The 27,325-nt window shown below is 49.0% G+C and overlaps 1 protein-coding gene across 1 annotated transcript; it reads left to right on the top strand.

The window, feature by feature from the left end:
- Positions 1-1,928: 1,928 nt before the first annotated feature.
- On the top strand, positions 1,929-27,325 carry LOC149352199 (membrane metallo-endopeptidase-like 1). The gene is made up of 6 exons (XM_089575675.1): positions 1,929-2,003; positions 6,595-7,916; positions 9,308-9,538; positions 11,669-11,948; positions 16,343-16,552; positions 27,080-27,325. Exons 1-6 carry the CDS (start codon positions 1,929-1,931, stop codon positions 27,323-27,325), a joined length of 2,364 nt encoding a protein of 787 aa, XP_089431801.1.

Here is a 27,325-nt window from a genome sequence, read left to right as displayed (position 1 = left end):
AGTGTGTGTCCGGATTTTCCGTGAGCCTCATCGTGACTCCATGCATGTCTGTGCTAGTTTTTCTTTTATTTCGCACACTTGCCATAAAGACATTATTTGGGTTCGTGTATACTATCGGAAATGATGTAAGATATTTTCGTGCAGGAATCGGAGAAGGCTCCTGCTCTTATTGTTGCCTGTCAGCCACTTGGAGATATCCTCCTCCTTCATCGCCGTTATTCTCACTTCCTGTAAAAAAATTCATGCCTTTGAAGCCATTGGCCAATTCTCTGAGCTTGTGATTAGTTTATACTTTGCATGGGTGCGTCCAGGACGCCGGATGCGTCAGGCGTTCGATGGCCGTAACGCAAATCGGACGCCACGGAACAGGTGCGTGCGTGGTGATCACCGCGCTCGACAGGGCGCCACGATGTTATGTGAAAAGTTCAAGCCACCAATACTACGGGATAGTAGGCGCAGACGAGAACGGCGAAGTCGCGACTATGTCCATGATCTTCGCAGCAGGCGACGGAGTAGCGAAAGCGTCACTGCTTGTCAGTACATGCATATAGATATAGCTTGGTTTGGTTTATTGGGGTTTAACGTCCCGAAGCAACTCAGGCTATGAGGGACGCCGTAGTGAAGGGCTCCGGAAATTTCGACCACCTGGGGTTCTTCAACGTGCACTGACATCGCACAGCACACGGGCCTCTAGAATTTCGCCTCCATCGAAATTCGGCCGCCGCGGCCGGGATCGAACCCACGTCTTTCGGGTCAGCAGCCGAGCGCCGTAACCACTGAGCGACCGCGGCGGGGCGCATATAGATATAGCGTTCTAGCATATAGTGGTTTGAGCCAGGCATGCACGTAGCCAAGATCTTTTTTCGAAGGGTCCACGGTAACTTCTGTTACAGAGGGTGGGGGGGGGGGGGGGGGGGATGTGAGTGCTGTGGTTTATGCCAAACTGGAGCAACATTGACAAATAAAGAACGGGAAGGGGGGAGGGGGGGGGGGAGTTGGCCTTCACACGGTGTAAGAAATTCTAGGTGTTGTGACCGCCCGCCGCGCAGAGATCATGCTTGCGCTCTATGCGCCAACCGCAGCGGCGCGGGGGTCCTGCGGAGCAGTGTGGTCATTAGTGGTGTCTTAGGACGCGCAGCTACAAAAAGAAAGTTAACGAAGACGACACATGGGCTGTTTGTGGTAGATAGAAGCAATTGGACATCTCAAACTTAAATGTGATGGTATCTATCCGGGTGTCGATAGAATAGAAAAACGATAGAAAACGTTCATCAGGTCTCCTCACAGCAGTATGCCACCGCCACGCGCATGGCCCGGGACGAGTAGCATGGAGGCGAGACGGTCAGTGAGGGTAGAGGTTGTGGAGATTGGCCTTCTGAGCCAGCGCGGGTGGATAGAATCGTTGTTGTTGTTGTTAGGATATCAAAAGATAGCCAAAAAACACATACCCACACTGGGGGATCGGCCAAGAATCGGGAGGCAGAGGTTGCTCTTCACCTGTGCATAATAAAGGCAAAAGAAAAGCACGCGGAGAGCAACACCGGTGGATTCTACCTCAAGGGGGGCATTGACTTATTGGAAGAAAGAGAGAGAGAGAAAAGAAATAATTGACTAGGCTCACATGTAATAAGGCACAGAAAAGAAAATATTGCAGCATTTAGCAAGGCAGTCGATGAGATTCCAGCAAGAAATATCGAACAGCTCAAGAACGAAGAAGCGACATGGATTTTTCGGATCGATATAAACATCGCCGTGTCATCATCTTCTTCTTCTTCATCACCATCACGCGCACGCAAAAAATGGAACGCGCAAGGAATGCACGTTCTTCTCGACCGACGCACAGGAGCAAGTCGTCGTCCAGAAGCCGTTAGGCCGGTCAGCTCGCTGTAAAGCGAACCCAGCGCCAGCCGTCGACGGCAGGTCTGGTCATGGCCCTGCGTCCACAAATCCGACGCGACAGCTCCGTGACTCCCATCATCAACAGTTTCGTGCTGGCACCAGAGGTAGGTCAGACATGCACGGCCGTTTTACTGCGCGTGTAGATGCTTGGCACCGTACGCTCCTGAGCGTTGGGTAGGGTTCTTCCTGCATGGCTGCATTTTTAAGCGAACGGCCGCGCTGGCAAAGGGAAATCTGTAACCGGGTTACGAGGCGCTGGCTCAGTGGCTCTGGCAGTTGTGCTGGTGAGAGCAACGTTGCCGGTTCAACACCTGGTCATGGCGGTCGCGTAGCGATAGTGGCCAAATTATATGCGTTCGCGCTGTGAAAAGCCGGTGAAGGCGGTCGATATTATTCCGCCGCCCTCCAACCCTGCATCCGCTAAGCTCAAAATTGAATTTCTCAAACTAAAACACGCAAATTTCGGTTCGCGGCTGCTCGCAGCATGCGCTGGCACGCGTTGGCTCGCGCTGTTCTCGGCGACGAGTGCCACCAGCTCGGAGGCCTGGGTCCTTGGCTCGTGAGCGTGTGAGCATAAGCGCTCGTTGAAGCCGCTGGTAGTGTCTACTGCGGTGTCACGGAATGTTGTCGGCGAGCATCCGTTTCATTTCACAAGTTGTCGCAGTTCAGTTGAAGCTGCGAATAGAGAACGATACTTTCCAAGTGTGCGTGGGGTTGGCTCGTGAGCGCGCGGCAACGGCACACTTGTGCAAGCCGTCGTTTCGCGATAGCTTCCCCTTCTCTACAAAAACTTTGGGATGGAGTATACTGCTAGAATTCTTCTCCGTTTGTGCGGTTGTTACTGGAGCCGAGTGACCTTTTTTCCTGCTAAAATCGTCGTACTTTTAGCATCGTAATCACATAGTGCTATTACTCCCGTTCCTTCTTTTGTGAGCTATTCATGAAGATGGGTGAGCATTTGCGGCGACGTAGTGCGACGATGAAGACTTTCAGTTAGTTTTTCTCTCTTTTTTTTTTGTTACTGGCTGTTCGAAAGAAAATGATAATTATTTTGGAAGCAAAATATCCGGCACAACGTCCGTGAGATACCTGACACGCTCCCGAGAAGAAACACGATAACGCCGACTTTTCTCGGAGAATCTAATGATTGCTCGCATTGTTGCATCAATCTGCAGATTCTCAATGCGCATCTGATGCAGAACTACGGGGAAGAAAAAAGACGGCAGAGCCACTGAAAACTCCTTATGTGTGAGAAGGCCCGCCCGCTCACTTTGTGGTGAATGCAGTCGCTGCGCGCTGCGCCGTGACGTAACCCGATGCCACGCAACCGTCGCGCCGTCGCGACGCCGCCGCACCCGTTGAACTGCGCGCCAAGTTCGTGAATGCAGTTGCCTTCGTTACCGCGGCCCCTGCGCTCCTCCGCCTTAAGGGTATAACGCTTAATGCCTTAATCACGCACGCACGCACGCACGAGCACGCGCGCGCGCACACACACACACACACACACACACACACACACACACACACACACACACACACACACACACACACACACACACACACACACACACACACACACACACACACACACACACACACACACACACACACACACACACACACACACACACACACACGCACGCACGCACGCACGCACGCACACACAATTCTCTCTTCGTTCCAGCAAGCATCGCACGTGGCTTGGTGCATTGTTTACCGGTAAGGTGCAGAGAAAAAAAAGAAAGGAGGAAGAGCCGAGTCACTTGAGAGGCCTTGCCGCTATTGAAAGCTTCGCGCTCGTAATGCGGGTGACCTCCGCCGCTTCAACGGCAACCCTCGTTTAGTCCCTGGAAATGGTCCCTGCCGCCAGCTTAGGTCAATAACTTTGGCTGTGACCATTGTATGAGGCTGCTCAAACCACAGGCATCAAAAACACACTGTAAACTAGCTGTAATCTTCCGCAGTTGCTGCACCCCCCTCCCCCCCCCCCCCCCCCAAAAAAAAAAAGCGTAATAATTAATATACGAGCGTTGAAACCTTGGAAATGTCTCTGGGTGAAACGTTCGGTTTTTGTTTTATATTTGTCGAAAGCACGTGGGTCAAATTCTCTTTATGAAGAAAAACCGTCGTACAGAGTAAAAACTAAACAACCGTGGAAGAAATACATGAGTATGAAAACACCGCCAGGGTGTGTGCGTTTCTTTATGGACAGTTTGTTTTTCTTGCCTTCGGTGGCTTTAACGCGATAGCTTGAAGGAGCTTGTGTAGTGGAGAATCCTGGCGTCCCTGTCGGCGTCGACATCGACTGTGAGAGCAAGATCCATGAGAGAGAAAGAGAGAGAAATAACATTTATTGACACCCGTCAAAAGGTTGACCCGGATCCGAGTCGCAGCTCGGTCCCAGCCATGTCCTCCCCCTTAACCGTCGACCGGAATCTCCTGGATCTCGGCAGCGGCCAGGGCGAGACGGATGACAGCGCGTTGTTCTTTTTCGTCCTCTTTCAGAAGCAGTGCCTCCCAGGACTCAGCAGTTCTGTAAGGCTCTCCAAAGCTAGGACATGTCCATATCATATGGACCATGTCCGCTATGCCCTCGCAACGCTTGCACCTGGGGCTGAAAATCTCCGGGTGCCACTTACTATAGAGCTGCGGGTTCGGGAAAACTCCAGTTTGAAGCTTGCGCCACACGACCTCTTCGCTTTTAGTGAGTTGTCTATTCGGTTTTGGAAATGTCGCTCTGCCTAATTTGTAATGATTTAGAATTTCTTGGTATGTATTAAGAATCTCATCGAACCGTAGGGGCTCTTCATCTCGCGAGGGGGATGGGGTTGCGTATGAGACGCCCCTGGGATCCCGGAAGGTAGCTAATCCTCGGGCCAGTGTGTGCGCTTTCTTGTTCCCTCTCAACCCCTGGTGCGCCGGTGTCCAAATGAGCGCGACCTGTTCTGCCGGTGGTGGGGCACCGGCCAGCACTCGTGCTGCTACAGCTGAAATGCAGCCCGCGTCAAAGTTTCTGATCGCTGACTTTGAGTCACTGACAATAATTTTAACCTGTTTTTGAGTTAGAGCCAGCGCAATGGCCAGCTCTTCCGCCTCCGTTGCGGTCGAGTTTCGGGTGCTGCAGCACGCTACCGGGCCCTCGTTTTCCCTGGTTGTTACCGAAACGCGCCCCGTACCGTCCGCGCATTCTGCGGCATCTGTATACAGGACGTCCTGTCTGCCATCAAATCGGGCTTGCAAAGCTACTGCTCTACCCCTCCTCCGGCTCTCATGGTAGATGGGATGCATGTTTTTTGGGAGTGGAGGTATCTTTAATTTGTGTCTAACCAGAGTAGGAACCTTTTCAGTACGTCTGGAGCATGCTCGTGGCTCATGCCCCAGCTTCTCCAGAATGGTGCGACCGGTACGGCTGCGCAACAGTCTCTGGTATTGCGAGGTTGTTGCAGCCTCAATGAGCTCTTCGAGGGTATTGGAAACACCCAGTCTCATAATCCTGTTCGTCGATGTATTGGGTGGTAAACCTAGTGCCGTTTTTATCCCTTTACGAATGAGAATGTCGAGTTTGTCTTTTTCTGCCTTGTGAAGCCGCAGATATGGCGCCACGTAGACTATCCTAATGATTACGAAAGATTGGACTAGCCTGAGGAGGTTAGCTTCTTTCATGCCTGCATGTTTGTTTGCAATCCGTTTCAGGAGTCTACAAGTTTGACTTGTGCTGGCCTCTAGCCTCTGAATAGTTTCCGAGTTCCTGCCGTTGGCCTGAATTCGTAGTCCAAGAACTCTAATGCTGCCACCGTTGGTATAATGTTACCGTTGACCCTGAGTGTGATTCCCGGGTTATATGGTCCGTCCTGCTTTATACGCTGACGCTGGGGCGATCGCATTGGGGGGAGGAAGAGCGCTTCCGATCGCATTGGGGGGAGGAAGAGCGCTTTGGGACGTTAAACCCCATAAACCAAACCAACCAAACCAACCAATTCTGCACACATGGTCATTAACTCATTAAGCCATCGCGTCATACCCTTAAGGTGGAGCTTAAGTCCCCCCTCCAATTTTTTGTTTTTGTCACGAATTGCCCTTATCTAGCCCATCCTGCAATGCTATTACACTCGCTTCATGAAGCTGACATAACGCAAGAAATCTCGTATTGCAAATGCCATAAGAGGGAAGATTACAAAGGAGGTAAACGTTTGTAGTAGTTTAAACCTAAATGCATGGTGAATAATCAGTAGAGAAAATCGCGATCCGTTCCAAATTGATCTACCCATAGCGACACGGCGCGGACCGTCGCTGAGTGCTGCGATTCGAACTGCGATTATCCGAAGTTTGCAAAAATGCATCAACGCGACGATAGGTGTACTCTCAGAGTGCTGTTATTTTTTTTCTTCAAGCAGCTGCAATTCCGGGAGAGGAGGATGCATCAGGGTTTTAAAAAATTCGGTTGCTGGTACCTTTTGCTTAGAGACATTAAAAAAGGGTTACAGTCCAGTCAGCCACCAGCTATAGGCACACTACCCAAGCATCTGAGGTTCCTTGTCGAAACTCATGACAAGAAAAACTCATGACAACAAAAACATGACCACTACAGCATAGTGCCACCTTTTGCTGTTTATTCTGCAGGCGTGAAACCGCGCAAATTTAGCACCAGAGCTCCAGGGGCACTCAGCAGCACCTCGTTCTTTCTCTTGTTTCTAGGCATCATTCTATACACCAGTGCACGATGAAAGCAGCCAGGAAAAGCACCTAAGCAAGCCGCCCTTCGACCCTCTGATCCACAGCTACCGTCTCGCGATCGCCGACAGCCAGACCCGACTGCGGCGGCACTCATCCTTCAAGACCACCAAAAGTCAGGTACCCCGATCGGTCTCCTTCGACATCGCAATACCTCCCTCCATCAGCACCAGCAGCCGACGCGGTGCCAGAAAGTACAAAACGACCCCTCGCAGACCCCGCCGAGAACGTTCCACCGAATACCGAATATTCATGGTGTCGGCGACAACCTTGACACTCGCCTTCACGCTAGTGCAGCCGCTCGTGCTCTTCCACTGTCTGGCGCCGTGCCAGGAGCCTCGCTGCTACAACGTCGCCATGGTTATACACGAGTCCATGACACCGTCCGTCGCGCCCTGCCAGGACTTCTTCAGTTACGCAGCGGGTGCTACCGGCACCAACCGTTACTTCACGCGGATCGAGCTGACGGCGCGCAGAGCAGCCCTTCACTGGGTCTCGGCCATGGAAGTGGCGAGCTCGGGACAGAGCGCTGTCCAGAAGGCCGCTGCACTGCTACGCGGCTGCATGAAGCTTACCATGCAGAAGAACGAGGACTTGGACGCGATCAGAAATGTGCTTAGTGCGGGCGGACTCGAGTTTCCCAAGATGGCCACGACGACAAAAGCAGCCGTCATTCGGAGCATCGTGGAGTTTAACTTGAACGCCGGCCTAGCACCCATCTTTAGGCTGACTGCGGGCCGCAGCATATACGCGGGAGAGGGCTATATGCCGTACGTTACGCCTGCATACGACGTCCTTTCCTTTTCCGACCATCTCCAGCAGCTCGGCTCCAGCGAAAATTTTCAAGTGTACGTCAGGCGGTGTGCCGAAGTTGTCGGCGAACCTGGCATGTCCTACGCGGCTCTCATCAGGGCTGTAAGCAACGTTAATCAGCTATTCACGGAGCTCTCTGTCACCAAGTCCATACACGTTGAGCTGAAGCTGAGTTCATCCTACCCGAGGACTGACTTCTGGCGCTTCCTGACCGCAGTCCTTCGCAACAAGTTCGAATCCCTGGGCATCATGAAGACGACGTTCTTGGTTGTGGACGACAGCTACTTTAAATTTCTAGTTTCGAAAGTGTTCACAACACTAGAAGGCGCGGAGATAACAGCCTACATCGGTCTCTACTTGGTCTGGTACTTAAGCCGCGTGGCTTCCTACACCCTCGCCTACAGCTCTCCTGTTCCAAACTACACGAACGAACTGAACGACATGTGGCTGCGTTGCTTCGCAGATGTCCACACGTGAGTATCCCGTTTACACATCAGTATATTTAACCTGACGCTGCGGTGTTGTGATATAGTACCGGAAGAAGCCTTAGTTCGATTGGGTACATTCAACGTCGTCTTAGGCTAAACCAGTAGCGCATTTCGCCAGGTCCGCATAATAGTTTGCAAGTTCGCACCGCTTTGCACTGCAAATGCTTTATCCGAGGTATTGTTCATTGTTATAGTTAGTGAGCTAGCCTTCTAGAACCACCTTATCATTACCGCTCCTTTCAGTCCCGTATTTTTTTTTCTATTAGCAGATTAGCATGCAATAAATAACAAATGGTTGGTTGGTTTGGTTGGTTTATGGGGTTTAACGTCCCAAAGCGACTAAGGCTATGAGAGACGCCGTAGTGGCGGGCTCCGGAAAATTCGACCACCTGGGGTTCTTTAACGTGCACTGACATCGCACAGTACACGGGCCTCGAATTTCTCCTCCAAAGAAATTCAACCGCCGCGGCCGGGATCGAACCCGCGTCTTTCGGGACAGCAGCCGAGCACCATAGCCACTGAGCCACCGCGGCGGCTATAAATAACAAATATACGATAGAATGCATATCTGTGTTTTAGACTTGAGGACAATCATTACCGAGTACGAACTTTTCTTGCAAAATTGTAACGATAGTCAGTGCGGAAATATTCGTCGCCAAGGTCACTTTGAATCTGCCACATTCCTTAAAAGAACTTCGCCTGTAGCACTACAGAAGTGCGAAAACGTTCAGTTAGCGGCACAACACCTAAGAATCCACAGCACCAACTTTCTGAATGGAACATTTAGCATACCTCTAGCGATCTGAAATTTGGACGGTTAATTAGACTAATATGACGTGAACTACACTCCTGCTTGCTCTCATAACACGCTATTGCTTCAGTTTCATCTCTGCCACTTTTAATATTTTGTTTACCCCAGGGGTTAAAGAACCCCAGGTGGTCGAAATTTCCGGAGCCCTTCACTACGGCGTCTCTTCTAGCCTTAGTTGCTTTGGGACGTTAAACCCCATACACCAAACCAAACCTATTTTGTTTACCATTGACTACCGTTGCGCGCTGCACTTTGTATTCTCCTCCTTAAAGGTGAGATTATAGCGCCTCTTCTCAACCGAACAACCAAAGATCGTTGACGAAAGTCGCCTCCGTATTACGGATGCACGTAACTTTGCTAACACATAATTAGTGCGAGAAATGTGAGTTTGAGGCATTCCTCTACGATGCATAAATAGATTTGGCTGCACAGCCAGATCTACGCCTAGAACTCGCGTCTCTTGCTGCGCAGCCTAGAAAATTAAGTGCAGCATAGTGATGGATCCCGCGGGTTTCAAGTGAAAACTTCTGAATTTTACCACCGCTTTCTGCTTTATGTGGTGCAGAGTGATGCCGTTCGCCGTGGAGCAGCTCTATCTGCAGGAGATGATCAACAAAACCGACGTGCAGGAGATGGAAAGCATAGTCCGTGCAGTCAGCCAAGCGACCAAGACCTTCTTGTCGGCGTTTCCCAGGGAAGGCAGCCCCAGCGAGGCCAGGCTGATCGAGAGAATCGGCAACCTGCGAATATTCCCCTACACTTTTGCGGCGCTGCACGATGCCGAACAGCTGGACAGGTGAGTTTTCTTACTTCGGAAAGCGATGCTCGGCTTCATAACTCGGCTGCTACGTCATCGGGGCAGATGTACTTGATGTGGCCGGTGCAGAAGAGCTCGCTCAGTGAGGGGAATCATTTTCATCGCACAAGGAGCGTCCGCTTACCTTAATAGCTGACATGCACGAGAACATTATCTACCCTTGGTATACTATGAGCTAGAAAAAGTGTTCCCAGGCTAGAGTAAGGATTTTCGCTGTGGCAGTGCAGTGATAGGTGGGGCGCCATTCTCAAGTAGTTCTCTCAGCGTTGCTGCCAAAGATTTTTTGCATTAAATTGTTTTTTTTGGTGGAATTCACGCTGATGTTTATTGATTAATAGGAGCGAATGAGAGAGGGGAAGTATAGCAAGATCAAGACGCGAAGGTTGGCGGAGTAATTATTTAAGGAGGAAGGTTTCATGTTCGTGCAGTGTTCTTTGGAGAAGTTTCTATTTTCTCCAAATAACTGCCACAAATATCAAAATGAGCGAGTTACATTCAAATCAGCTCTCAAGCACAGCACCTCTTTTCTGCAAAAAAATATATATAAAACTCGGACTTTCGCCTTGCTGTTGTGCAGTCAAGAGTTTTATGGAAAAAAATAAGAGAACTGTCGCCAACAGTAACTATCAGCTGTGTTAATAGCTACCAGCAATGATTCCTAAGGATAAGGGTCTGTTATTTCTATCACCAATTATCACAGACAACGCGCTCATTCGACGGGGTGCCAATGTTTTTCATCTCAAAACCCTGCAGCCTGTACCGATAGTTGCCGGAAGACCGCTAGAAATACCCGCTGACGCTGCACGGAGTTAATATTATTAGCGGCCGTTAAGGATACATCTTCATATTGTGCTCGCTCCGCAACCGTTCCCTTTCAAGGTTGTTTTGATTCCACAGTCGTCTGCAAAAGTTCACGGGACACCGGATCTGTAGAAAAATCAACTTTCTTTCCAGTCTGCTCCTGCTGCCTAGAACTAAATGGTGCAATCTTACTTTGCATCTGTTTCAAATAACAGAGCTGCAGTCTTTAGTTACTGTCATGTGACTTATTATATTTCAGGGAGCTCAGTCACAAAAAGAACACGAGAAACTGGGTTTAAATTGGCCGTTAATGTTCCGCGCAACTTTTTCATAGGATGAAAAGCAAACGCCTCCAGGAAAATTACCTTTGGAAAGTAATTTCTATACGAGACATGGTCGGGTTGAGCTTTCATTTTTGTGCTGGTTGCAAATGGTTCTTCAGGCACACGTCACATACTTTGACGGCGGTTGAGGTACTACAGCGAGAGCTGCTTCTCGGAGCCCTTCCCGTGTGGTTCCTCGTGTAGCCCGTGACGAGTGGGAGCTCAGCTTGAGGTAATCGCTAAGCGCTGAGGAGGAGAGTGCAGGTGGTGGGGCCAAGGCCGGGCCGTAGAAGGTGCGGTACGCAGCATGAGGTCACAGCGCGCAACTGCGCGCTTCTATATGGTCGATTCACAGCAGAATGAAGAGGCCCGAGCTCTACGCCGCTGTTAATTTCATGGCTTAGCAGCCATCGCTCTCCTCAAGTGCATTAATGCGCTAAGCCGTTAAGCTTAGCTCTACCAGAAAGAAGAAGCGGCGACAGCACAAACGCTAGAGAGCACCACGGACAAACGCTCCCTGCAACTGGCTTGGAGCTATAAACTACCAGAGGGTAATAAGTTGCAGTAAGCGCTTTTACGTGAAAATCTCCTGCATTTGTTTGCGCGGCGCTTCTTTCTGCAACATGGACCAACTAGCCCAGGAAAAAAGTTTAATTGAATTAGACCTGTCAATTGTTTTTCTCGAAAGGCGCCAAAGTCGACATAATTTTCGATTATTACACATTGCGAAACCCAATAGCTGAGGTGTGACGCATTGAGGATCGCTGCAGTTGTAAAGACATGCTTTTAAGATCGCGGGCTCGCTCAGGTAACCGAAAATTTAATCCGTGTTATAACAGCTTCCCGATCGATTCCAAGGCCGTTTTGTAGTTGCTGAGGAAGTTTTCGAAGCGCCGGTCTGCTGTCAGCGGCTGTGCATGAAACAACGAAACTGTAGCGTTGCTGCCTTCAGCACGTGCGCTTTGTACCATCATGGACCGTGCAGCCTTTACGACTACGTGCCGGACCAGCAGGACGTGGACTACATGTACAACTACCTCCGCGTGTCCCGAGCGACGGCCCAGTACGTGCTGCGCCTGCTGCACAACTCGTCGGCGGTTCCCACTGGCCCGTTCGTTCCTCCGTTCGAGGCGGGCGTGCCGTACATGGCCAGCGTGTACAACATGATCCACCTCACCTTGGACACCATGATGCCTCCCTCGTTCACCTTCGGCCAGTCACCCTCGCTCGACTACGCCGGCATTGGATACAACGTTGCTGAGCAGGCAAGTCGGTGGTTGCGGCCACGCACCGCGTGTATGCAGTCGCTATTCCGAACGCTGCGCTTTCCTCGCCTCGAAAGGAGACTGAAGACAAATAGAAGTTGGCCTGTATCGACAGGATACCGCGTTCTAATCACAAAGAGACTCTTCTCGGCGAGAATAGAGGTTTTATGCAAAAAAGCGAAATATATGTGTCGCCATACAAATTTCGAAATACAGGTGCCGTAATCGGTCAAGGTGGCCGGCGTGGCACAGCGTTGCCGTGTAGCAAGCACGCATGAATACACGCGAGTGACTTTATTTTCGTAGATGCAGCGTGCTGTAGTGTCCGCCGTCTTTCATTCTGGTTCGCGTCTTCAATAATAAAAAAGTGGCTCACCACCTCTCCATGCCAGCGCGTGCTGTTGGCTTAGACCCTTGAGTACTAGCACAAAGGCATGACGATTACACCCGGCGCGAGTGAACGAGGAGTGTAGGTTTCTGATGCACGGACTGTCCTAGAGGGCCCGTTTAACGAGCATGCTTCATAAACCGGGTCGCTTACCTTGAAGCCTCTGTAGGCTCCAGCTATGGTAATAGACAATTCTGACCCAGAAGGTACGGGTTTAAACTGCAGACCTAAGACGAAAAACCATAAAAAATTGGGGTACATGAGTAGAAAGTATACTGAGAGCTCTATATACTCTTTCGATGCACATGAGTGGGTCGTCTACCGTTATCAAGCACAGGAAATATGGAAAGAAGCTTTTAGGTTGCACGGCTGCCACCATGTACCGTGTATCGCTGAACACCCAAAATCACCGCGGGAATTTAGAATGTTCGGTACATTCCATTGATTTTCTATGGCCGGCGGAGCTAGTCGGTGTGAATGCAGGAAGCATTTTAGAGGTCAGATTCACAACCAAGGAGGAGGAAGAGTAGGCCATGACAATTGCTAAGTCCACGCCGAATCTCGCCGCACTCTCTAGTTTTTCTCAAAATTACAAGTTAAAAATATCCCCATTGAGTAACACGGTGTTCGCTACTGGAAGGCAGCTCATGCTGAACCTGCAAAATGAGCAAGCACTCGTTAGTATTCGCGCCCGCTTGCTCCGCGATGGCCTTTCTCAGCGGTAGACTGCCTCGACTTACATTGGCGAAGCGAGCACAACCCTTGCCGACACTAAGCGGAGGCCAGCGAGCAAGAAACGCGAGCTATCTCGAGCCCTGGATTGTCTCCATAGAGCACTTCTCGCAGGCCTTGGACAAACCTGCTTACGCCTGTGTATTATCTGATTCTCGATGCTCTCTTCCCTCCAACCTCATCTTGTTCAGAAGCGGTGGCTTTACAGATTGTGAAACTGAAACCCCTGGCCAGCGCGCAAGTTAAGTACGACGTGGTGCTAAACGCGAAAGCAGAGTGTCACTCGTAGTAACAAAAATGGCGACAGAGAACGAGCGTAATTTTTGAACAAGTAGATGCGATAGCAGGAATAAAACAAACGTAAACAAATTTAAAAAAAAATAGAAAAAAAATAGAAGAAAAGCCAGGACCAGCTGTGACGGGCGCTTAAACTATCCACACATCTAACAACAAACAACATGTTAGCGTGCCGAGGAGTTGCATCTGATCTCGTTCTCTTGTGGCGTTGTTTCGCTTCGCTACGTCGAACCCGGAGATATCTAACCCGGCTATTTCGAATTACTGGTTATATTGAACACAGACATTATCCTCTTGAAAATCCTCTGGGAAAATATAGCAAAGTCGCGCTGTATCTCCAACTGCAATTTCACCGGCGGTTTGATATATCGAACTTCGCGTCGTGCCCCTGCAAATGGCGCTTCTCCTAACTGCTATCTGCGACCATTTTCCGCGCGCGGGCACGGCAGCGCTACAGTATTTACTGGAAGCGCTACAACAATGAAACCGAGTGATGAGGTGAGCGTGGGACAGGCTTGAGGGTGGCATTCGGTCTATTGCACTCATATCCACGCCACATCGCTCTAAAGCAGTGAAGCCAGTCTAACTAAAGCCTAGCGGCGGCCCTAGCCTGGGTGCTTCTCTGCCGAATGCATTACAGAAACCAACTGTACCTTAATTTTAAAGAGGGATAATTTTATAGTGTACTGGTAACTTGATTAGGCATCATGTAATTGGCAGCGGTTAGTTCCAAACCACCATCCGCAGTGGCTTCGTTGCAAAGCAAGTCAGGCCTAACACCTATAGCGAGCGGTGCGCTGCCAGCACGCCGGAGGGCGGCACGTCGCGGCAAGAAACGCATTGCTAGCATGGGCGCCATGTATTCTGGATTCTAGGTTAGATATAATCTTGCGTAAGCCATCTTTTGTACACCGAATTATCGATATATCGAATTCTCTTACATTCCCCTTCGAAAAAACTTTTTTTTTTAGAAAACAGTGTTACAAGTAAAATAAACTGGTGAGTGTTTGTTTTTATACACTACACTCTGTGGCCTTTTTAAGTCGCTGCTCGCTAGGAGTGCACTCCAACCGGAGTGCACTCTTCTGCGAGGGACACTCCAGATGGGCCGTTTGACTTTGGCAGAGTGCACTCAAACTGAGTCACACTCCCGTTAAGCGCGCTTGATTTGCGCACTTGACAGGGGTATCACTCTTCCGTTTCGACAATTGGCTAATCCATTATCCCAGTTCGAAACTAAACGCAACACAGTAGAAGCTTGCGCCATTCGTTTTGCCCATCTTCTTGCTCTATTCGATTAGTAACGCTTTCCAATACCCGTTAATGAACGAGCTGAAAGGCGGAGGAATTGTGACCGTTCGTGCGTGTGGACCGGGGCAAGTACCTGACATTTCCTGGCGGCTACTGACCGAGCCATCTTGGCGTTTTTGTGCGCTAGCAGAATGATTCCATGGCTCGGAGCTGCCGACAACTCCTTTCGAATGGTGCTTTAACGAAGGCTGAACTGTTTTTTTTTTTGAGAAGTTGACGAGAGGATTCGAAAGCATGATCCTTGTACGTAAAGCCTACCAAGCTTCTTTTTTTTTTTTTAACGCTAGCATTTGAAATCGTGATGTCATCGCCGGTTAAAGCCGTGACAATGTTCAGACTTCTCCTCACAGCGCTGCAGTAATGCGGCAAAACCAATAATGACGTCATGGTCGGTGATAGTTCAGGTCACCGCTGCCGTCCCCCGCGGTCTTGCTCTGCTTCGGCGTATGCCGCTATACAGCACTCCGTAGGCTTTACCTTCGATGGCGTTGGTTCTCTTGATTCGAATAAGCGTTTGTGCGTGGGAAATCTGACGCCGCTGCATACTCATCGAGCGGCTGCCACCCGACGCTGTGCGCTGCGGAGAAGTCAGAGCACCATCGCTGCTTCATTCGACTCTTACGTCGCCATTTAAAACTCTAGCACAAAAAAAACTCCGCATGCTTTACGTACAAGCTTCACACATTCGACCCCATTAAGCTCGCCGAATTCTAAAACTCCTTTAGTTGCCCTTTAAGTGGGCTCGTCATTTACACCTCATTGGGAATAAAGGATAGATGACGAAGGTGGTGGACGCGGCGACAGAGAGGCGGTGGGCGCTCCCAACACAAAGAAATGCGAAGCGAAGAAGGCAACAGCCAGTGTCTACGGCGACGAAGGGGCTACGGGCGCAACCGACCAAAGAAAACACGAGCGGTCGCAGTCAGCGGACGAGACGGTTGGATAGCAGGGCAGAAGACGGAGGCTGCGCCACGAACTTAGTGCCCGTGATCTTTGCTTTTTTCGGACTCCAAAGTATGACTTAAGTGTCCGTGTGAAAGCATTCCATAAATACAATATTTTCAGCAGAGTTCTGCCTGGCTAGGTTAAGTTCGAAAAGGGCACGAAGACGACTACAACTAAAGACTTGAATAGAGTGCCGTCGTTTTGAGACCGTTTCTTTTCTTCAGGAATGGCAAGACGGCCTTAAACAGCGACCTTTAAGCAGAGTGGCGCATTGTTGACCAGCCGCAACCACGAACCGCCGCGCATGAAAGTTGCTGCTTCAGGCCGTCTCCCTCAAGGAAGAAGAAGGCATCGAACCGGTATCGAAACGTCTGAACAGAATTTCTACGTGCAGCTTAATGCAACACGCAAGTTTTTTTCATATGCAGTAAGATATCGTTCATTCGGCCGCTATTAACACGGCAAACCGGATAATTCGAACTGCAAGCGTGATACCAGTCCACGCACATGCATGTTTATGGCGTCGGACGCTCGTTAATTCCGGGGCAGCTGGTCTCATACCAGCTAATTCGTCTAGTCCCTTTCTGTGATTTGAGCGCTGCTACGCTATGTCGTTTTAAAAATATATATATATAAAGCTAATTTCGAAGGCTTTCTCTTAAAGACGTTCTTAAAGAAATTCCCAAATTCCCAAGGGATGGGTGGCTCTGTGCTATTACAGGTGGCCCAGTTGTTCCTGTCCGGACCTAGCGTCTTCAACGAGAGCGGCTGTTACGAGCAGGTGTGGTCCACCGAATTCTTCAACGCTTTGAGGAGCAAGTACCAGTGCTTGCGACGCCTCTTCCTGGACAGCGACCTGAACGCCACTGAGTTGCCCTCGGACGCCATACGGGCATCCGTCACCGCTGAGATCCTCTACAGGGCTTACACGGTCAGTCTACATTTCGCCCTTGCTCGCTGCGGTGCCTCACAGGCAATGGCGTCCGGTTCGCACTCATTCCGAGATCAGATTCCCAGACGTGGTAGCCACATTTTCATGGAAGCCGACTGCAAAGGTGCCCATGCTCCGAGAGTTAGATACACATTAAAGAACCTCACCTGGTTCTTTAACGTTCCGGAATTAAACCGAAGCCTCCCATCCCCTTCGCTTGCAACGAAGCTGTATGTTTGGTTCGTGAAAGTACAGGGTAGGTCAAAAGTTCCCAGGCCATAGGTTAGGGTTTGCATCGGTATATCCTGGAACTTACGATGCCGATATATCTATTAAGTTTTTCAGTGGCTAGATTGATGCTTCTTCTACCTTCTACAGGTATTTTCAGCTTCTGGGATTTTGTAATCGTCCCACTACATTTCTCAAACGGAGACCCTGTGGCCTGGGAACTTTTGTCCAACCCTGTACATACAGGGTGTTTCGCCTAAGACTTGACACAATTTTTAAAAATAGGCTTTTTGAGATAGAAGACCGAATTTTTTTTCGGCATAGCATTGTCAGCGGTGAAGCACATCTGAATACAGCTAAAATATGCTAGCTAGCAGACTGGTTAACTAATGTTGAATAGTTAACTTTTTAACTATTACTGTTAGGCTTCTTAATTATTGCGGTCCGTGTAGCCCACCGTAATTAATATCTATATCAGTTTTAGAATTTCGAAAACACGGCTACCCTCGGAGCTGTGGCCCAACCAATTTTGGGTACATTGCACCAAAATACATGCGCCTTCGAGAAGCTCGCAGGCAAAGTAACCTCTCCAGTGCACGTAACTCGTCGAAATATCCAAAATTTGTTGGGCCACCGGGTCGTGGGTAACCACATTTTCGAAATTCTAAAAACTGATATGAGTATTAATTACGCTTCGCTGTATACCTCCCATAACTAAGGAGCCTAACAGTAATAGTTTAAAAGTTAACCATTCAGTATTAGTTAACCAGCCTGCTAGTTAGCGCATCTCAGCTGCATTCTGATGTACTATACCGCTGGCAATGCTATGCCGAGTAAAGCGCTCTCCTAACTCAAAAAGTCTATTTTTAAAAATTGTGTCAAGTCTTAGGTGAAACGCCGTGCATAGTCTATTTACGTCCCTTTTTTGTTCTGAACGGAAGGCCAAGCGCTTATTGCTTGTTCTCTTTTTTTTTCCACGGTCAGTTGACTTCAGATGAACATTTAATAGCTTAGCGCTGTGTTTTCTTATTCATTCAGTGAAAGAGCGACGCGCTGACTAACAATTAATGTAATAGATAAAATTTATTGAAAACCTGTTTCCCCTTCCGTCTCGACGCGGCCGACCATCACCGCCGTCACGCGTCAGGACAGCCTCGGCTTGGGGGGGGGGGGGGGGGGGGGGGGTTAGTTCCCTCATGAGGAAAGCTAAAGTAGCGACTGGAGCGCCACCGATATGGCTACGCGGATTGTCACGGAGCGAGTCAAGGGCTCTTCTAGATAGCTTAGTTGGTAGAGCATGAGACTGTTAAGCTCAGGGCCGTGAGTTCGGGCCCCACTTTGGGCGCCATTGTGAGGATATGAGGGCGGTCTTCCACCCCGCTCCCATTTCGCGGTGCAGCGACCTCGCTAGCTAACTACGGAGGGGTCCGTGTTTGAGGGAACAAAGGCAGGGACGACAAGGCGTGTACACTCGCATTTTGTTTATTGCTCATTGCGTGGGCTAGCTAGCCGCAAAACATCAACGAGGCATCCCTCCGAAAGTAGAAGGTTACGTAAAAAGGGTTTCCGACTTACTGGCTTGGCAGGGGCGCGACTTCGGTGGTATCGGCGGCGAGTGTTTGCACGCGCCAAGAATGGCGGTTGCGTGCCGGGTTTCCCCGTGCGCGCTGCATTCTTGGGGTAAAGCCATCCCTGGCCATTTACCGGGGCAGAGAGTAAAATAAGATCTGAAGTGAGGGGCTGCATTACCGGGGGAGGCGGCGTGATCGTGCGTTTGCTCCGCTCGCTTCGCTGCTCGGAACCTGAAGAACGGGGATAGGGCGTGACGAGATTTCTCATACGCTTGCCGCGCGAGGCGGCGAGCAGTGCGGTTGACGACTGCTCACGGGGCTGGTCGGATTTAGAAAATTCAGAAGAGACCTCGACCCACTCCGCGGCAACCCGCGTAGCCGTCTAGGTGGCACTGCCGTCGCTACTTCCGCTTCACCCCATGAGGGAATAATTAGCCTCCTCGCCCTGCCGGCGCTGTCCTGGTGCTGGCTGTCCCTACGCGAGATCAATAGTTAACTCAAGCGAGATGGTGATGGTCGACCGCGCAGAGATGGAGGGGGACACAGGTTGTCAGAGAAGTAAATAAATAAATAAAGCATTCGACACACTGAGTAGAAGTCTGGCGTTCTAACATGTCTGCAAATACAGAATGCATTGATTTCCGAGCATTCGCTTCCTTTTTTTCTGCAGAGCCCTTCAGAACATTTCTGCGCTCTATAGGCGGCTTCATCACCCAGCGTTATTTCGCGATTGCGAGGAGTAAGGCCTCGTTCACCAAAGATCGGGAGCAGAACTACGACAGCAGATGTGTTTTTAACTAAGCTTCCTGGGACGAACGCCGAAAATTTTCATTTTCTGAGCAGCGTTTCATCAAGAAAACACAGGGCGTTCGAAATCAGACTTTCAGGGCTTTTTTAAAAAGAAGAGATGAGCAAGACAAGGAAGATATGTTTGAATTGGGGTTATGCGGTCAGGCGGACAGAGAGGGAGATGAGAATTGTCGCCCTAAATGTTTAAATTACCTAAAATCAATTAATAGACATTTTAGTCACCGCATATAATGCGAATATTTAGGTTTCAAACTTAGAGGCGGGCGTACCTCAAGGATATTCCATTCAGTAGAATTCCCGTACTACGCCCGAATTACATTTGCCTCCAATTTCCAATTCAAACCGCCTAGCTAAGCATGCAAGGCGTCGATAATCGGCGAAAGCTTCCACGTGTGTGACACTGCTGTTGAGCATGACGTCTCGTCTGCCAATGGCGTAGAGCAATAGCGGAAGGTGATAGCTTTTCCTCTCTAACTTTCGTCTCACGAAATCGAAGAAACGCCGTGCGTAGCAGCTACGTCACAACAGGGAAGAACTGTTACTACACTGTACGCGCAGTCATGCGTACTGAGTCGGAAATCAGAAGAATAATATACTGGAACACGGGCGTGCTACGAGAATTCGACCAAATCGAGTAGTCTACCGAATAAAGCCGCCTCCAAGTTGGATGGTAACTGCAGTGACTAAGACGCGCACTAATGGATTTTGGTTAATTAGGATATGGACATCGATAATTATGCCATAGCACTGAGCTCGCCTGGTCACATGAAACACCTGAGAAAACTACTTTCGTGTACCGCACATAGTTTGTTTAAAAAAAGAATTGAAACTGTAATTTTGGGGAGCGTGTAGGGCGTCGGCTGTACGCACGGGGCAAAATCCAGATAACTGCGTCAACATGGAAACACCGTCGCGTTGTGGCTGCCAGTTTAGTCTGTTTAAGGGGGGGACCCTGCTGTCTAAAAAAAACAATATCAATGAAGTCACAATTATGGAATCTTCAGGGCACATCTATTTTTCTGTGCCGATTCTAAGTATGTCATTTAATTTCATGCGAAAAAGTCCTCGGCAACTTATGCAATATGTTAAGTAATTTTTTGGAGAGGCCTTTTGGGATATTTCGCTGCAGGAAACTTGCTTTAATGCATGTCTTTGGTTTGTATTAACATCAAGAAATGCAGTAAGGGTAAAATTATTATTCTGCCTATTATAGAATTTGAGTTACAGGGTTTTTAAGTTGCCACTTCAGAAAGAGGGATACAAACTTTTATTCCTTTTCGTGAGTGGCTATTTCAAAACCCCATAACTCAAACTCTATGATAGGCAGAATGATAATTTCACCCTTCCCGCACTACGTCACGTCAAGACATACCAATGGCATGCATTTCAGCAAGTTCCCTGCCCCGAAGTATCTCAGGAAAAAACTGACATGACATATTTCATAAGTGCGCAAAGACTGTTTCGCATGAAATTAAATGACATATTTACAATCAGAACGCAAAAACAGATGTTCCCTAAAAATTCCATAATTGGGACTTCATTAATAAAAAACTTCTTCGAAGAGCAGGGGTCCCCCCTTAACGGGAAAAACTAAGCGACGACAGCACGACTCTCCTCCGGCAAAACAAAGCTATGTGCCACGGTGACTAACGGGTCAAGAAGAATCAGCTCTTTCACGCCCTGACGCCATGTCGTGATCTCTTTATCCTCCGGACGTTGCGTTATGTCCAAAAATTCTGAGGATCACCGCTGCCGCCATCACTAGGACAAGTCGGCCCTTGCAACACTTTATCGCTGCACGACCGCACACAGTTAGCGGTCATAGCTGATGCAGGGATCGACCTACTCGTAATGCAAAGGCTTGTCAATATCCAAAATGGCTGAGAAATTTCAAACAAGTATCTTGAGGGAAGCTTCAAATGAATACTTTCAGGCCGAAATACCGCGAAGACAGGTTTTCTTGTGTTGTCCTTCTTGAGAAATTCATAATTTTCCTCAAACACTCGAGGCTTCTTTAGCGTTCGCCCATGACAGAATACGACTACCTTGTTGCTTTCGTTCGACCTCGAAATGCTCCCTGTCGGGTAGGCTCATCGGTTGAAGATTATTGTTTCAGGGCACAGTAAAACATTATGGCCGAGATTCAGGTAGTCTTAAATAAATTTGTGGAGTGGTAGGCCTGTCGTTCCTCATCCCTGACCAGCTATCTCTACTGGCCAGTGCTCATATGCCAGCAAGTAGCAGGACACTTGTACGTAATAGAATTTCACCAAGACGTTTACTTAGAGCGGTTGGTGGATTCTCTAACATCATAACAAAAAAAAAAGCGCGAGTTCCGGACAACAGCGCAGACAACGCGCTGAAATTACTAGCATTCATCTCCGCTAAGCTGGCTTTCCTTCCGAAGTTCTTCCTGTTGTCGAATCCCCTCTACGAAAAGCCGCAGAACCATTCCCTCACCGCAGTCCAATATGTGTACAAGGTCCCGTACACCATAACAGAGCGCCATGGAAAAATCGCACCAATGTGGTCTCCACAGCGCCGGAAAAGCTCGCCAGGTTTTGCAATCAAGTTATCATACCAAGGAAGAGGAAAGTATACTGCAGGCATCACGCTCGAGGATTCATGGACTGTTGCCACATTCCTCGATATTATCTCGCCGAAAATAATACTACCTAGAGCTAACAGAGAGGTGCGTGGTCGACAGGTTAGGAAAACACACAAACTTCCTATAGCATGTTCTCCTTTTAGCCTTTTAGCCCGTGATTGTGGAGAACGTGGTCACATCCAAGGTTGTTAGCGCTGCTGCATCTACGCGAGTGCGAAAAAGCACAAGTAAAATCCACGAAGCTCTCAAGGACTTCAGTGATATTTCGTTCATCAGCTTGCCGTCGATACGTAAAAATCAGAGAGAACTTGGTCGCTATTAAAGTAAAGGTTTTATTCATTCTTTTTTTTTGCTGCTTTTGCTAATATAGGGTGTACTTTAACATACCTATACCATATTATATCATACTATACCTGGTGTAGGGTATACTATACGAGGTGTTTCAGGGAAGCCGGCCACTAATTTAAAAAAAAAAGGGTGTTTGAGGTAAAGAGATCCTTTTTGCGTCATAGTAATACCAGTGTTGGCGGACGTAAAAAAAAAAACGGCCGAATCATGTTTACCAGTAATTGATTGACTAAATTCTAATAGCTAAATTTTTAACCATTATCGATAGGCTCCTAATTGCAATTGGAGATTTCTAGCCGGCCGTTAGTAATAGCCATATAAGTTTTTAGAATTTTGAGAACGCGATTATCTTCGCCGCTGTAGATCGAATAATTTGGGCCATTTCTGGCGCCATTAAAAAAAAGCGCGCTTGCGGGAGGGCGCAGAGCGACGTCAATGAAATCGCGACCCTCCGTGACGCACGCACAACGTGACGTTCTCTGCCGCTCGCGCTGAAGCATCGAGATGGCGAGGAGCACTGCAGCACGGGCGGGGCCGAGATTGTTGCGTAGTGCGTGCGTCACGGAGTGTCCCGGTTTGATTGACGTCGCTTTGTTCGCTCCCGCAAGCGCGCGGTTTTCGAATGGCGCCAGAAATGGCCCGAATCAGTTGGGCTACTGTGGCAAGGGCAATCGAGTTTTCGAAATTCTAAAAACTGATATGGCTATTACTAACGGCCAGCCACAAATCTCGAATTGCAATCAACTGCCTGACTGTAATAGTTGAAAGCTAGCTATTAGTACTAGTATGCATTACCAGTTAACATAATTCGCCTGTTTTTTTCGCGTTCTCCAACACTGGCATTGCTATGGCGCAAAAAGCTTCTTTCTACCTCAAAAGCCCTATTTTTAAAAACGCTTCAGAGGTCGTCCTGTCTCCGTGCGGTTACCTCTTTCTCCCAACCTCTTTCTCCCAGTAATGTTTAAACACTTTTTAGTTCTTCCAGTGAGTGCATTTACTGCATCCCACACCTTTCTAGGATTTTCTCTTATGCTGTCGAATTTACTATGGAAGTATTCTGCCTTAGCTTTCTTCAGATCGGATGTTAGTGCGTTCCGGTACTTTTTAAATTTCAAAAATAAACCTGGGTCTCTTTTGTGTAAAAATTCGTGGTACATTTTGTCCTTTGTTTTTATGCGACTGTAAAGAAGTGAATTCCTCCATGGTTTTCGGAATTTTTTGTTTCTACGAGAAATGACGTTTTCTTCTGGAAATGCCACATCATACGAGGAACGTAACAAGGTGAAGAATATATCGAAGGCTTTGTTAGCGTCTTTTTGTTTATAGATTTCACTCCAATCAACTCTTTCTATCAGACGAGCAAAGTACTGCAGAGTTTCATCAGTGATTTTTCTACGCGTATGAAGCAGCGCATCCGGGTCTTTCCTGGTTTTCTTTTGGGATACCGCAATAAAAAATAATGGCAAGTGGTCGCTCAAGTCAGATGAGAGCACTCCAGAATAAAATTCATGAGGTTCTAAATTTGTTACGCATACGTCCAACAGTGTTGCACTCTGTGTGGTTATTCTTGTTGGCATGCGTATGCTGTTTTCGGAATCGTATGTAGAAAGAAGAGTCTTTAGTTCGCTGGCGTGCAAGTCATTGGATGAAAGGTCTATGTTTATATCTCCCAGAATAACGCATGAATATTGTTTTGCACCAATGAAGGAAAAAAACGTGTCAAGAAATTGCAAGAAGTTTCTTCTGTGCCCCATTGGAGGACGATACACAACTAAGATCACGAACTTCCCAACTCGTGCTCCTAGGCATTCAATATCTGGTGATATGAATGAGAAATCTTGTAATATTTCATACCGCATATACTCTCAGGGAGGTATAGTGCATTGTCCCTACTTAAGGAAAACATCCTTGCTCCTCTCAGGGTTATGGTGAAGAGGAGGAATTTCAGCTCCAAACGGGTCCGCGCAGGTTATACACGCACGTGCCAGACCAGAAAGATGTGATCTACCTGGACAACTACCTGAGCTTGTGCCGCATCACCAGCAAGTATATGGTGAGCCTACTTCTGGACACCACGGCGAACACGAGCAAGTTCTTCGTGCCTCCATTTAGGACAGGCTTGCCATACATGGTCAGTGTGTACAACGTAATCCACCTCGGCCTGGACACCGTTGTGCCCCCGCTCGACAAGTCCTACTCTCTCAACTACGCTGTTATCGGACACAAGGTCGTACAGCAGGTGCGTGTTCTCAGCCCTCGTCTCAAGCGCAAACAACGGAGCGAAGCAATTGACTCTTTGAGTGGCTGAATGGCGGTTAACTTGTAGCCACTTCTTTCACCACTAGCCTTTGTTGGTCGTGGGTCGAGCTGTGCGCGAAAAACCTCGCTTGCAAACGGCTGATTCGTAAAGCATGACCAGCTTGAGCGTTCGGCATGAGAGCTAAGCTAGGCCATTATCAGGTGTTCTGTGTAGGGGCACCCATACTGCTTGGGCCAGCGTGTTACCCGTCACATGATGTCACGAGCCTGAGCCGGTGTGCTTGTGAATAATAAAGCTGGAAAAAAGGCTTTCGCGCACATCAGCCTGAACTCTGCAGGTTCGACACAACAGCGGACGACAGTGCCGAACTTGCAATAGTTACTAAAGGACTTGTTCGACGTGGAGAGATTGAGAACAATCCTTTTTGTCTATTATGACTCCATTTTAACGGCAATGAAAGCTCACTGAATGCCTACTTAAAACCAGACTGATATACTGAATAACAGTGACGGATATCGCAGGCGAGCCAGCTGTTCTTGTACGGCCCAAACATCTTCAACGAGACGGGCAGTTATGACAGGGTGTGGTCATATGACTTCTTCAATGCACTGAGGAAGAAGTACCAGTGCCTACGGAGACAATACCTCGACCAGAGGTGGAGTGACGGCGAAATATCAAGGCGGATCTTGGAGGCTGCAGTTACTGCCGATATCCTCTTCAATGCGTACAAGGTTAGCGTGTCCTTCTGTTTGCTCAATAGCCCGAGGTACCTGGGCGGTGCAAAGTAGGTCCGAACTTTCAAAAACGCTGCGCAGCATTAAGGTTTTGGTTCTTAATGCTTCCTTCGTCGTGGCCGCCGCATTTCGAAGGTAGAGATGTGGGTAACGACTGTGCAGAGGAGGGATACTTCCGCATTTCCACATCGGAAGGAATCCAATGGCAGGTTTTGAACAATGCTTATAACCGCGTGCTGATCGCTTACTCAGTGTGTGTAATAGGTCGTTGTCCTTTAGAGCGCTCGCTAATATTTCGAGGCGATGAAAAGAGTCTCTGTAAGCACCGTGGCTTCGTAAAGGGGTTCCAATATCTGCGCCACCTTCCGACGCCATTTCTGATCACCTCCTGGACGCTGTTAGCTGGGAGGCATGTGGAAGTGCGAACGGTGGGCATCGTGGAGCCTCCGAAGCAATGTCTCCTTTAAGGCCAACTGCAACGAAATTTTTCTTAGGTTAAAACTCCTCTTAGTGTGCTGGGTATGTCATAAAACTGATCGTGACAAAGTTCCGCGCTTCTTAGAGAACTAGTACAGTTATTACAACCGTTTAAAAAGCTCTATAGCTGACGACGCGTGCATCTGGCGGCGTTTCACGCAGTTAAGCAATTTACCGGATGTGAGGTAGGGTCCGGGAAAGCGAACCCTCTTCAAGCCAAGCCCGTTGGGAGTGAACGGATTACGGATGGCATGAAGAGAAAGGCAGGAGGTTAAAAGGCAGCTTGGTAGTCCTTCATTTGGTACTGTGGTAAAGCTTTTAGAAATTGCAGGTGCGATTATCATGCCGAAATACTGTGTAGCCCGCGGGGGCAAGAACGCGCACGCCGCATGCGTTTTCGAAGTACTACAAACAGCGAAAGTTGGGTGGCATATGGCGCACTGTTTTCTTTCACGTGGCGTTCTAGTGGGGTCCTTGCTTGGCTTGGACAGAATGAATCGAAAGACCGCATCATCTCTATTGATTCCGGCCGCTGCACCAACAGCGCCATATCTCTTTGGAGATAGAAGGACGAAAGCAGACGCCGCGATACAAAAAGTGGTCCCTGTTTGCGGGCGTTCGTTTGAAGTGCTTACAAATTTATGCGACCGGAGTTCGCGTCGCTCGCAGCACATGCTTGTAACGCGTGTCCGCTCGCTGCGGTTTCTATGGGCAGCAGCGAGGCGGCGACTCAACTAAATCATGGAGCCCTATAGTGGTTCCGAGTGTTACCAATTATACGTAATTTTTGGCACTTGGTAACGGCCGCCCCTGTTTTCAGATTCGATTCGAAAAACGACGACTTTTGGAAGAGTCTCCATATTCGCTCTTGTTTTTAGGACCCTCTGTTGAAAAAAGTATTTTTACATGGCGAAACATTTCGTTGCAGTTGGCTGTCAGGATCTAACCGACACATCACGGTTATCAGCAGCGGTGTGTCGGTAAGTTGGCACCGGGCGGCGAGTTGGTGAACTTCCAAGTTTCCCCTCGGCAAGGGATATCAGGGAGTAGGGGTTGGTGGTAGATCGGTACTGCATAGCCCGTTCGTGACCAAACGACGACATCCAAAAGAGCCATTCTCTGCGCGGCGGCGTTATGCCACCGATTTCATCTCCCAGCAAAAGAATTTGGGCTTCACCTATGTCAGGGAGTAACAGGTGGGAAGTATTTTCTTAGTTTGTTCCAAACTTTATTGTTGGTTATGTACTAATTTCGCGAAATCCCCTTACTTTCAAGAGCAGCGGCGTTTTTTTCGCACCTCCCTGTGTAGAACGTGCTCACCGCAAAACAGCGATTAATTATTAGCGGCACCTGCAGTCAGTACCACCCATTATACAACGCAGTGCCTCGCAGTGGAAGGGATGTGCTCGCAGACAGATTGTGGCAAGGTACGGCGGATGACCTTGTTCGCAGCTGGCCTAACGAAAGTGTTTACACACTGTTTCCCCGCAGGGTGTCCGTAGGGCGCCGCACAACGCTAGACACTTCCGCCAGGAGAGGGAGGAGTTCGGCCTGACGCCCGAACAGATCTTCTTTGTCGGGCTGTGTATCAACTGGTACCAGCGGAATCACGGGCACCGCGGCCTGGCCGAACGAGCGTGCCGCTTCTCGCTGCCGTCGCTCAGCGGCTTCAGTGACGCCTTCATCTGCCCCCATACGGCGCCGCCACCTCCTACTCCGGACGAGTGCGCCTACTAG

Source organism: Amblyomma mixtum, chromosome 3, assembly GCF_055824585.1.
Source record: "Amblyomma mixtum isolate Tamu chromosome 3, ASM5582458v1, whole genome shotgun sequence".
Lineage (NCBI taxonomy): Eukaryota > Metazoa > Arthropoda > Arachnida > Ixodida > Ixodidae > Amblyomma > Amblyomma mixtum.
This window is presented reverse-complemented; position numbering and strand designations above follow the sequence as displayed.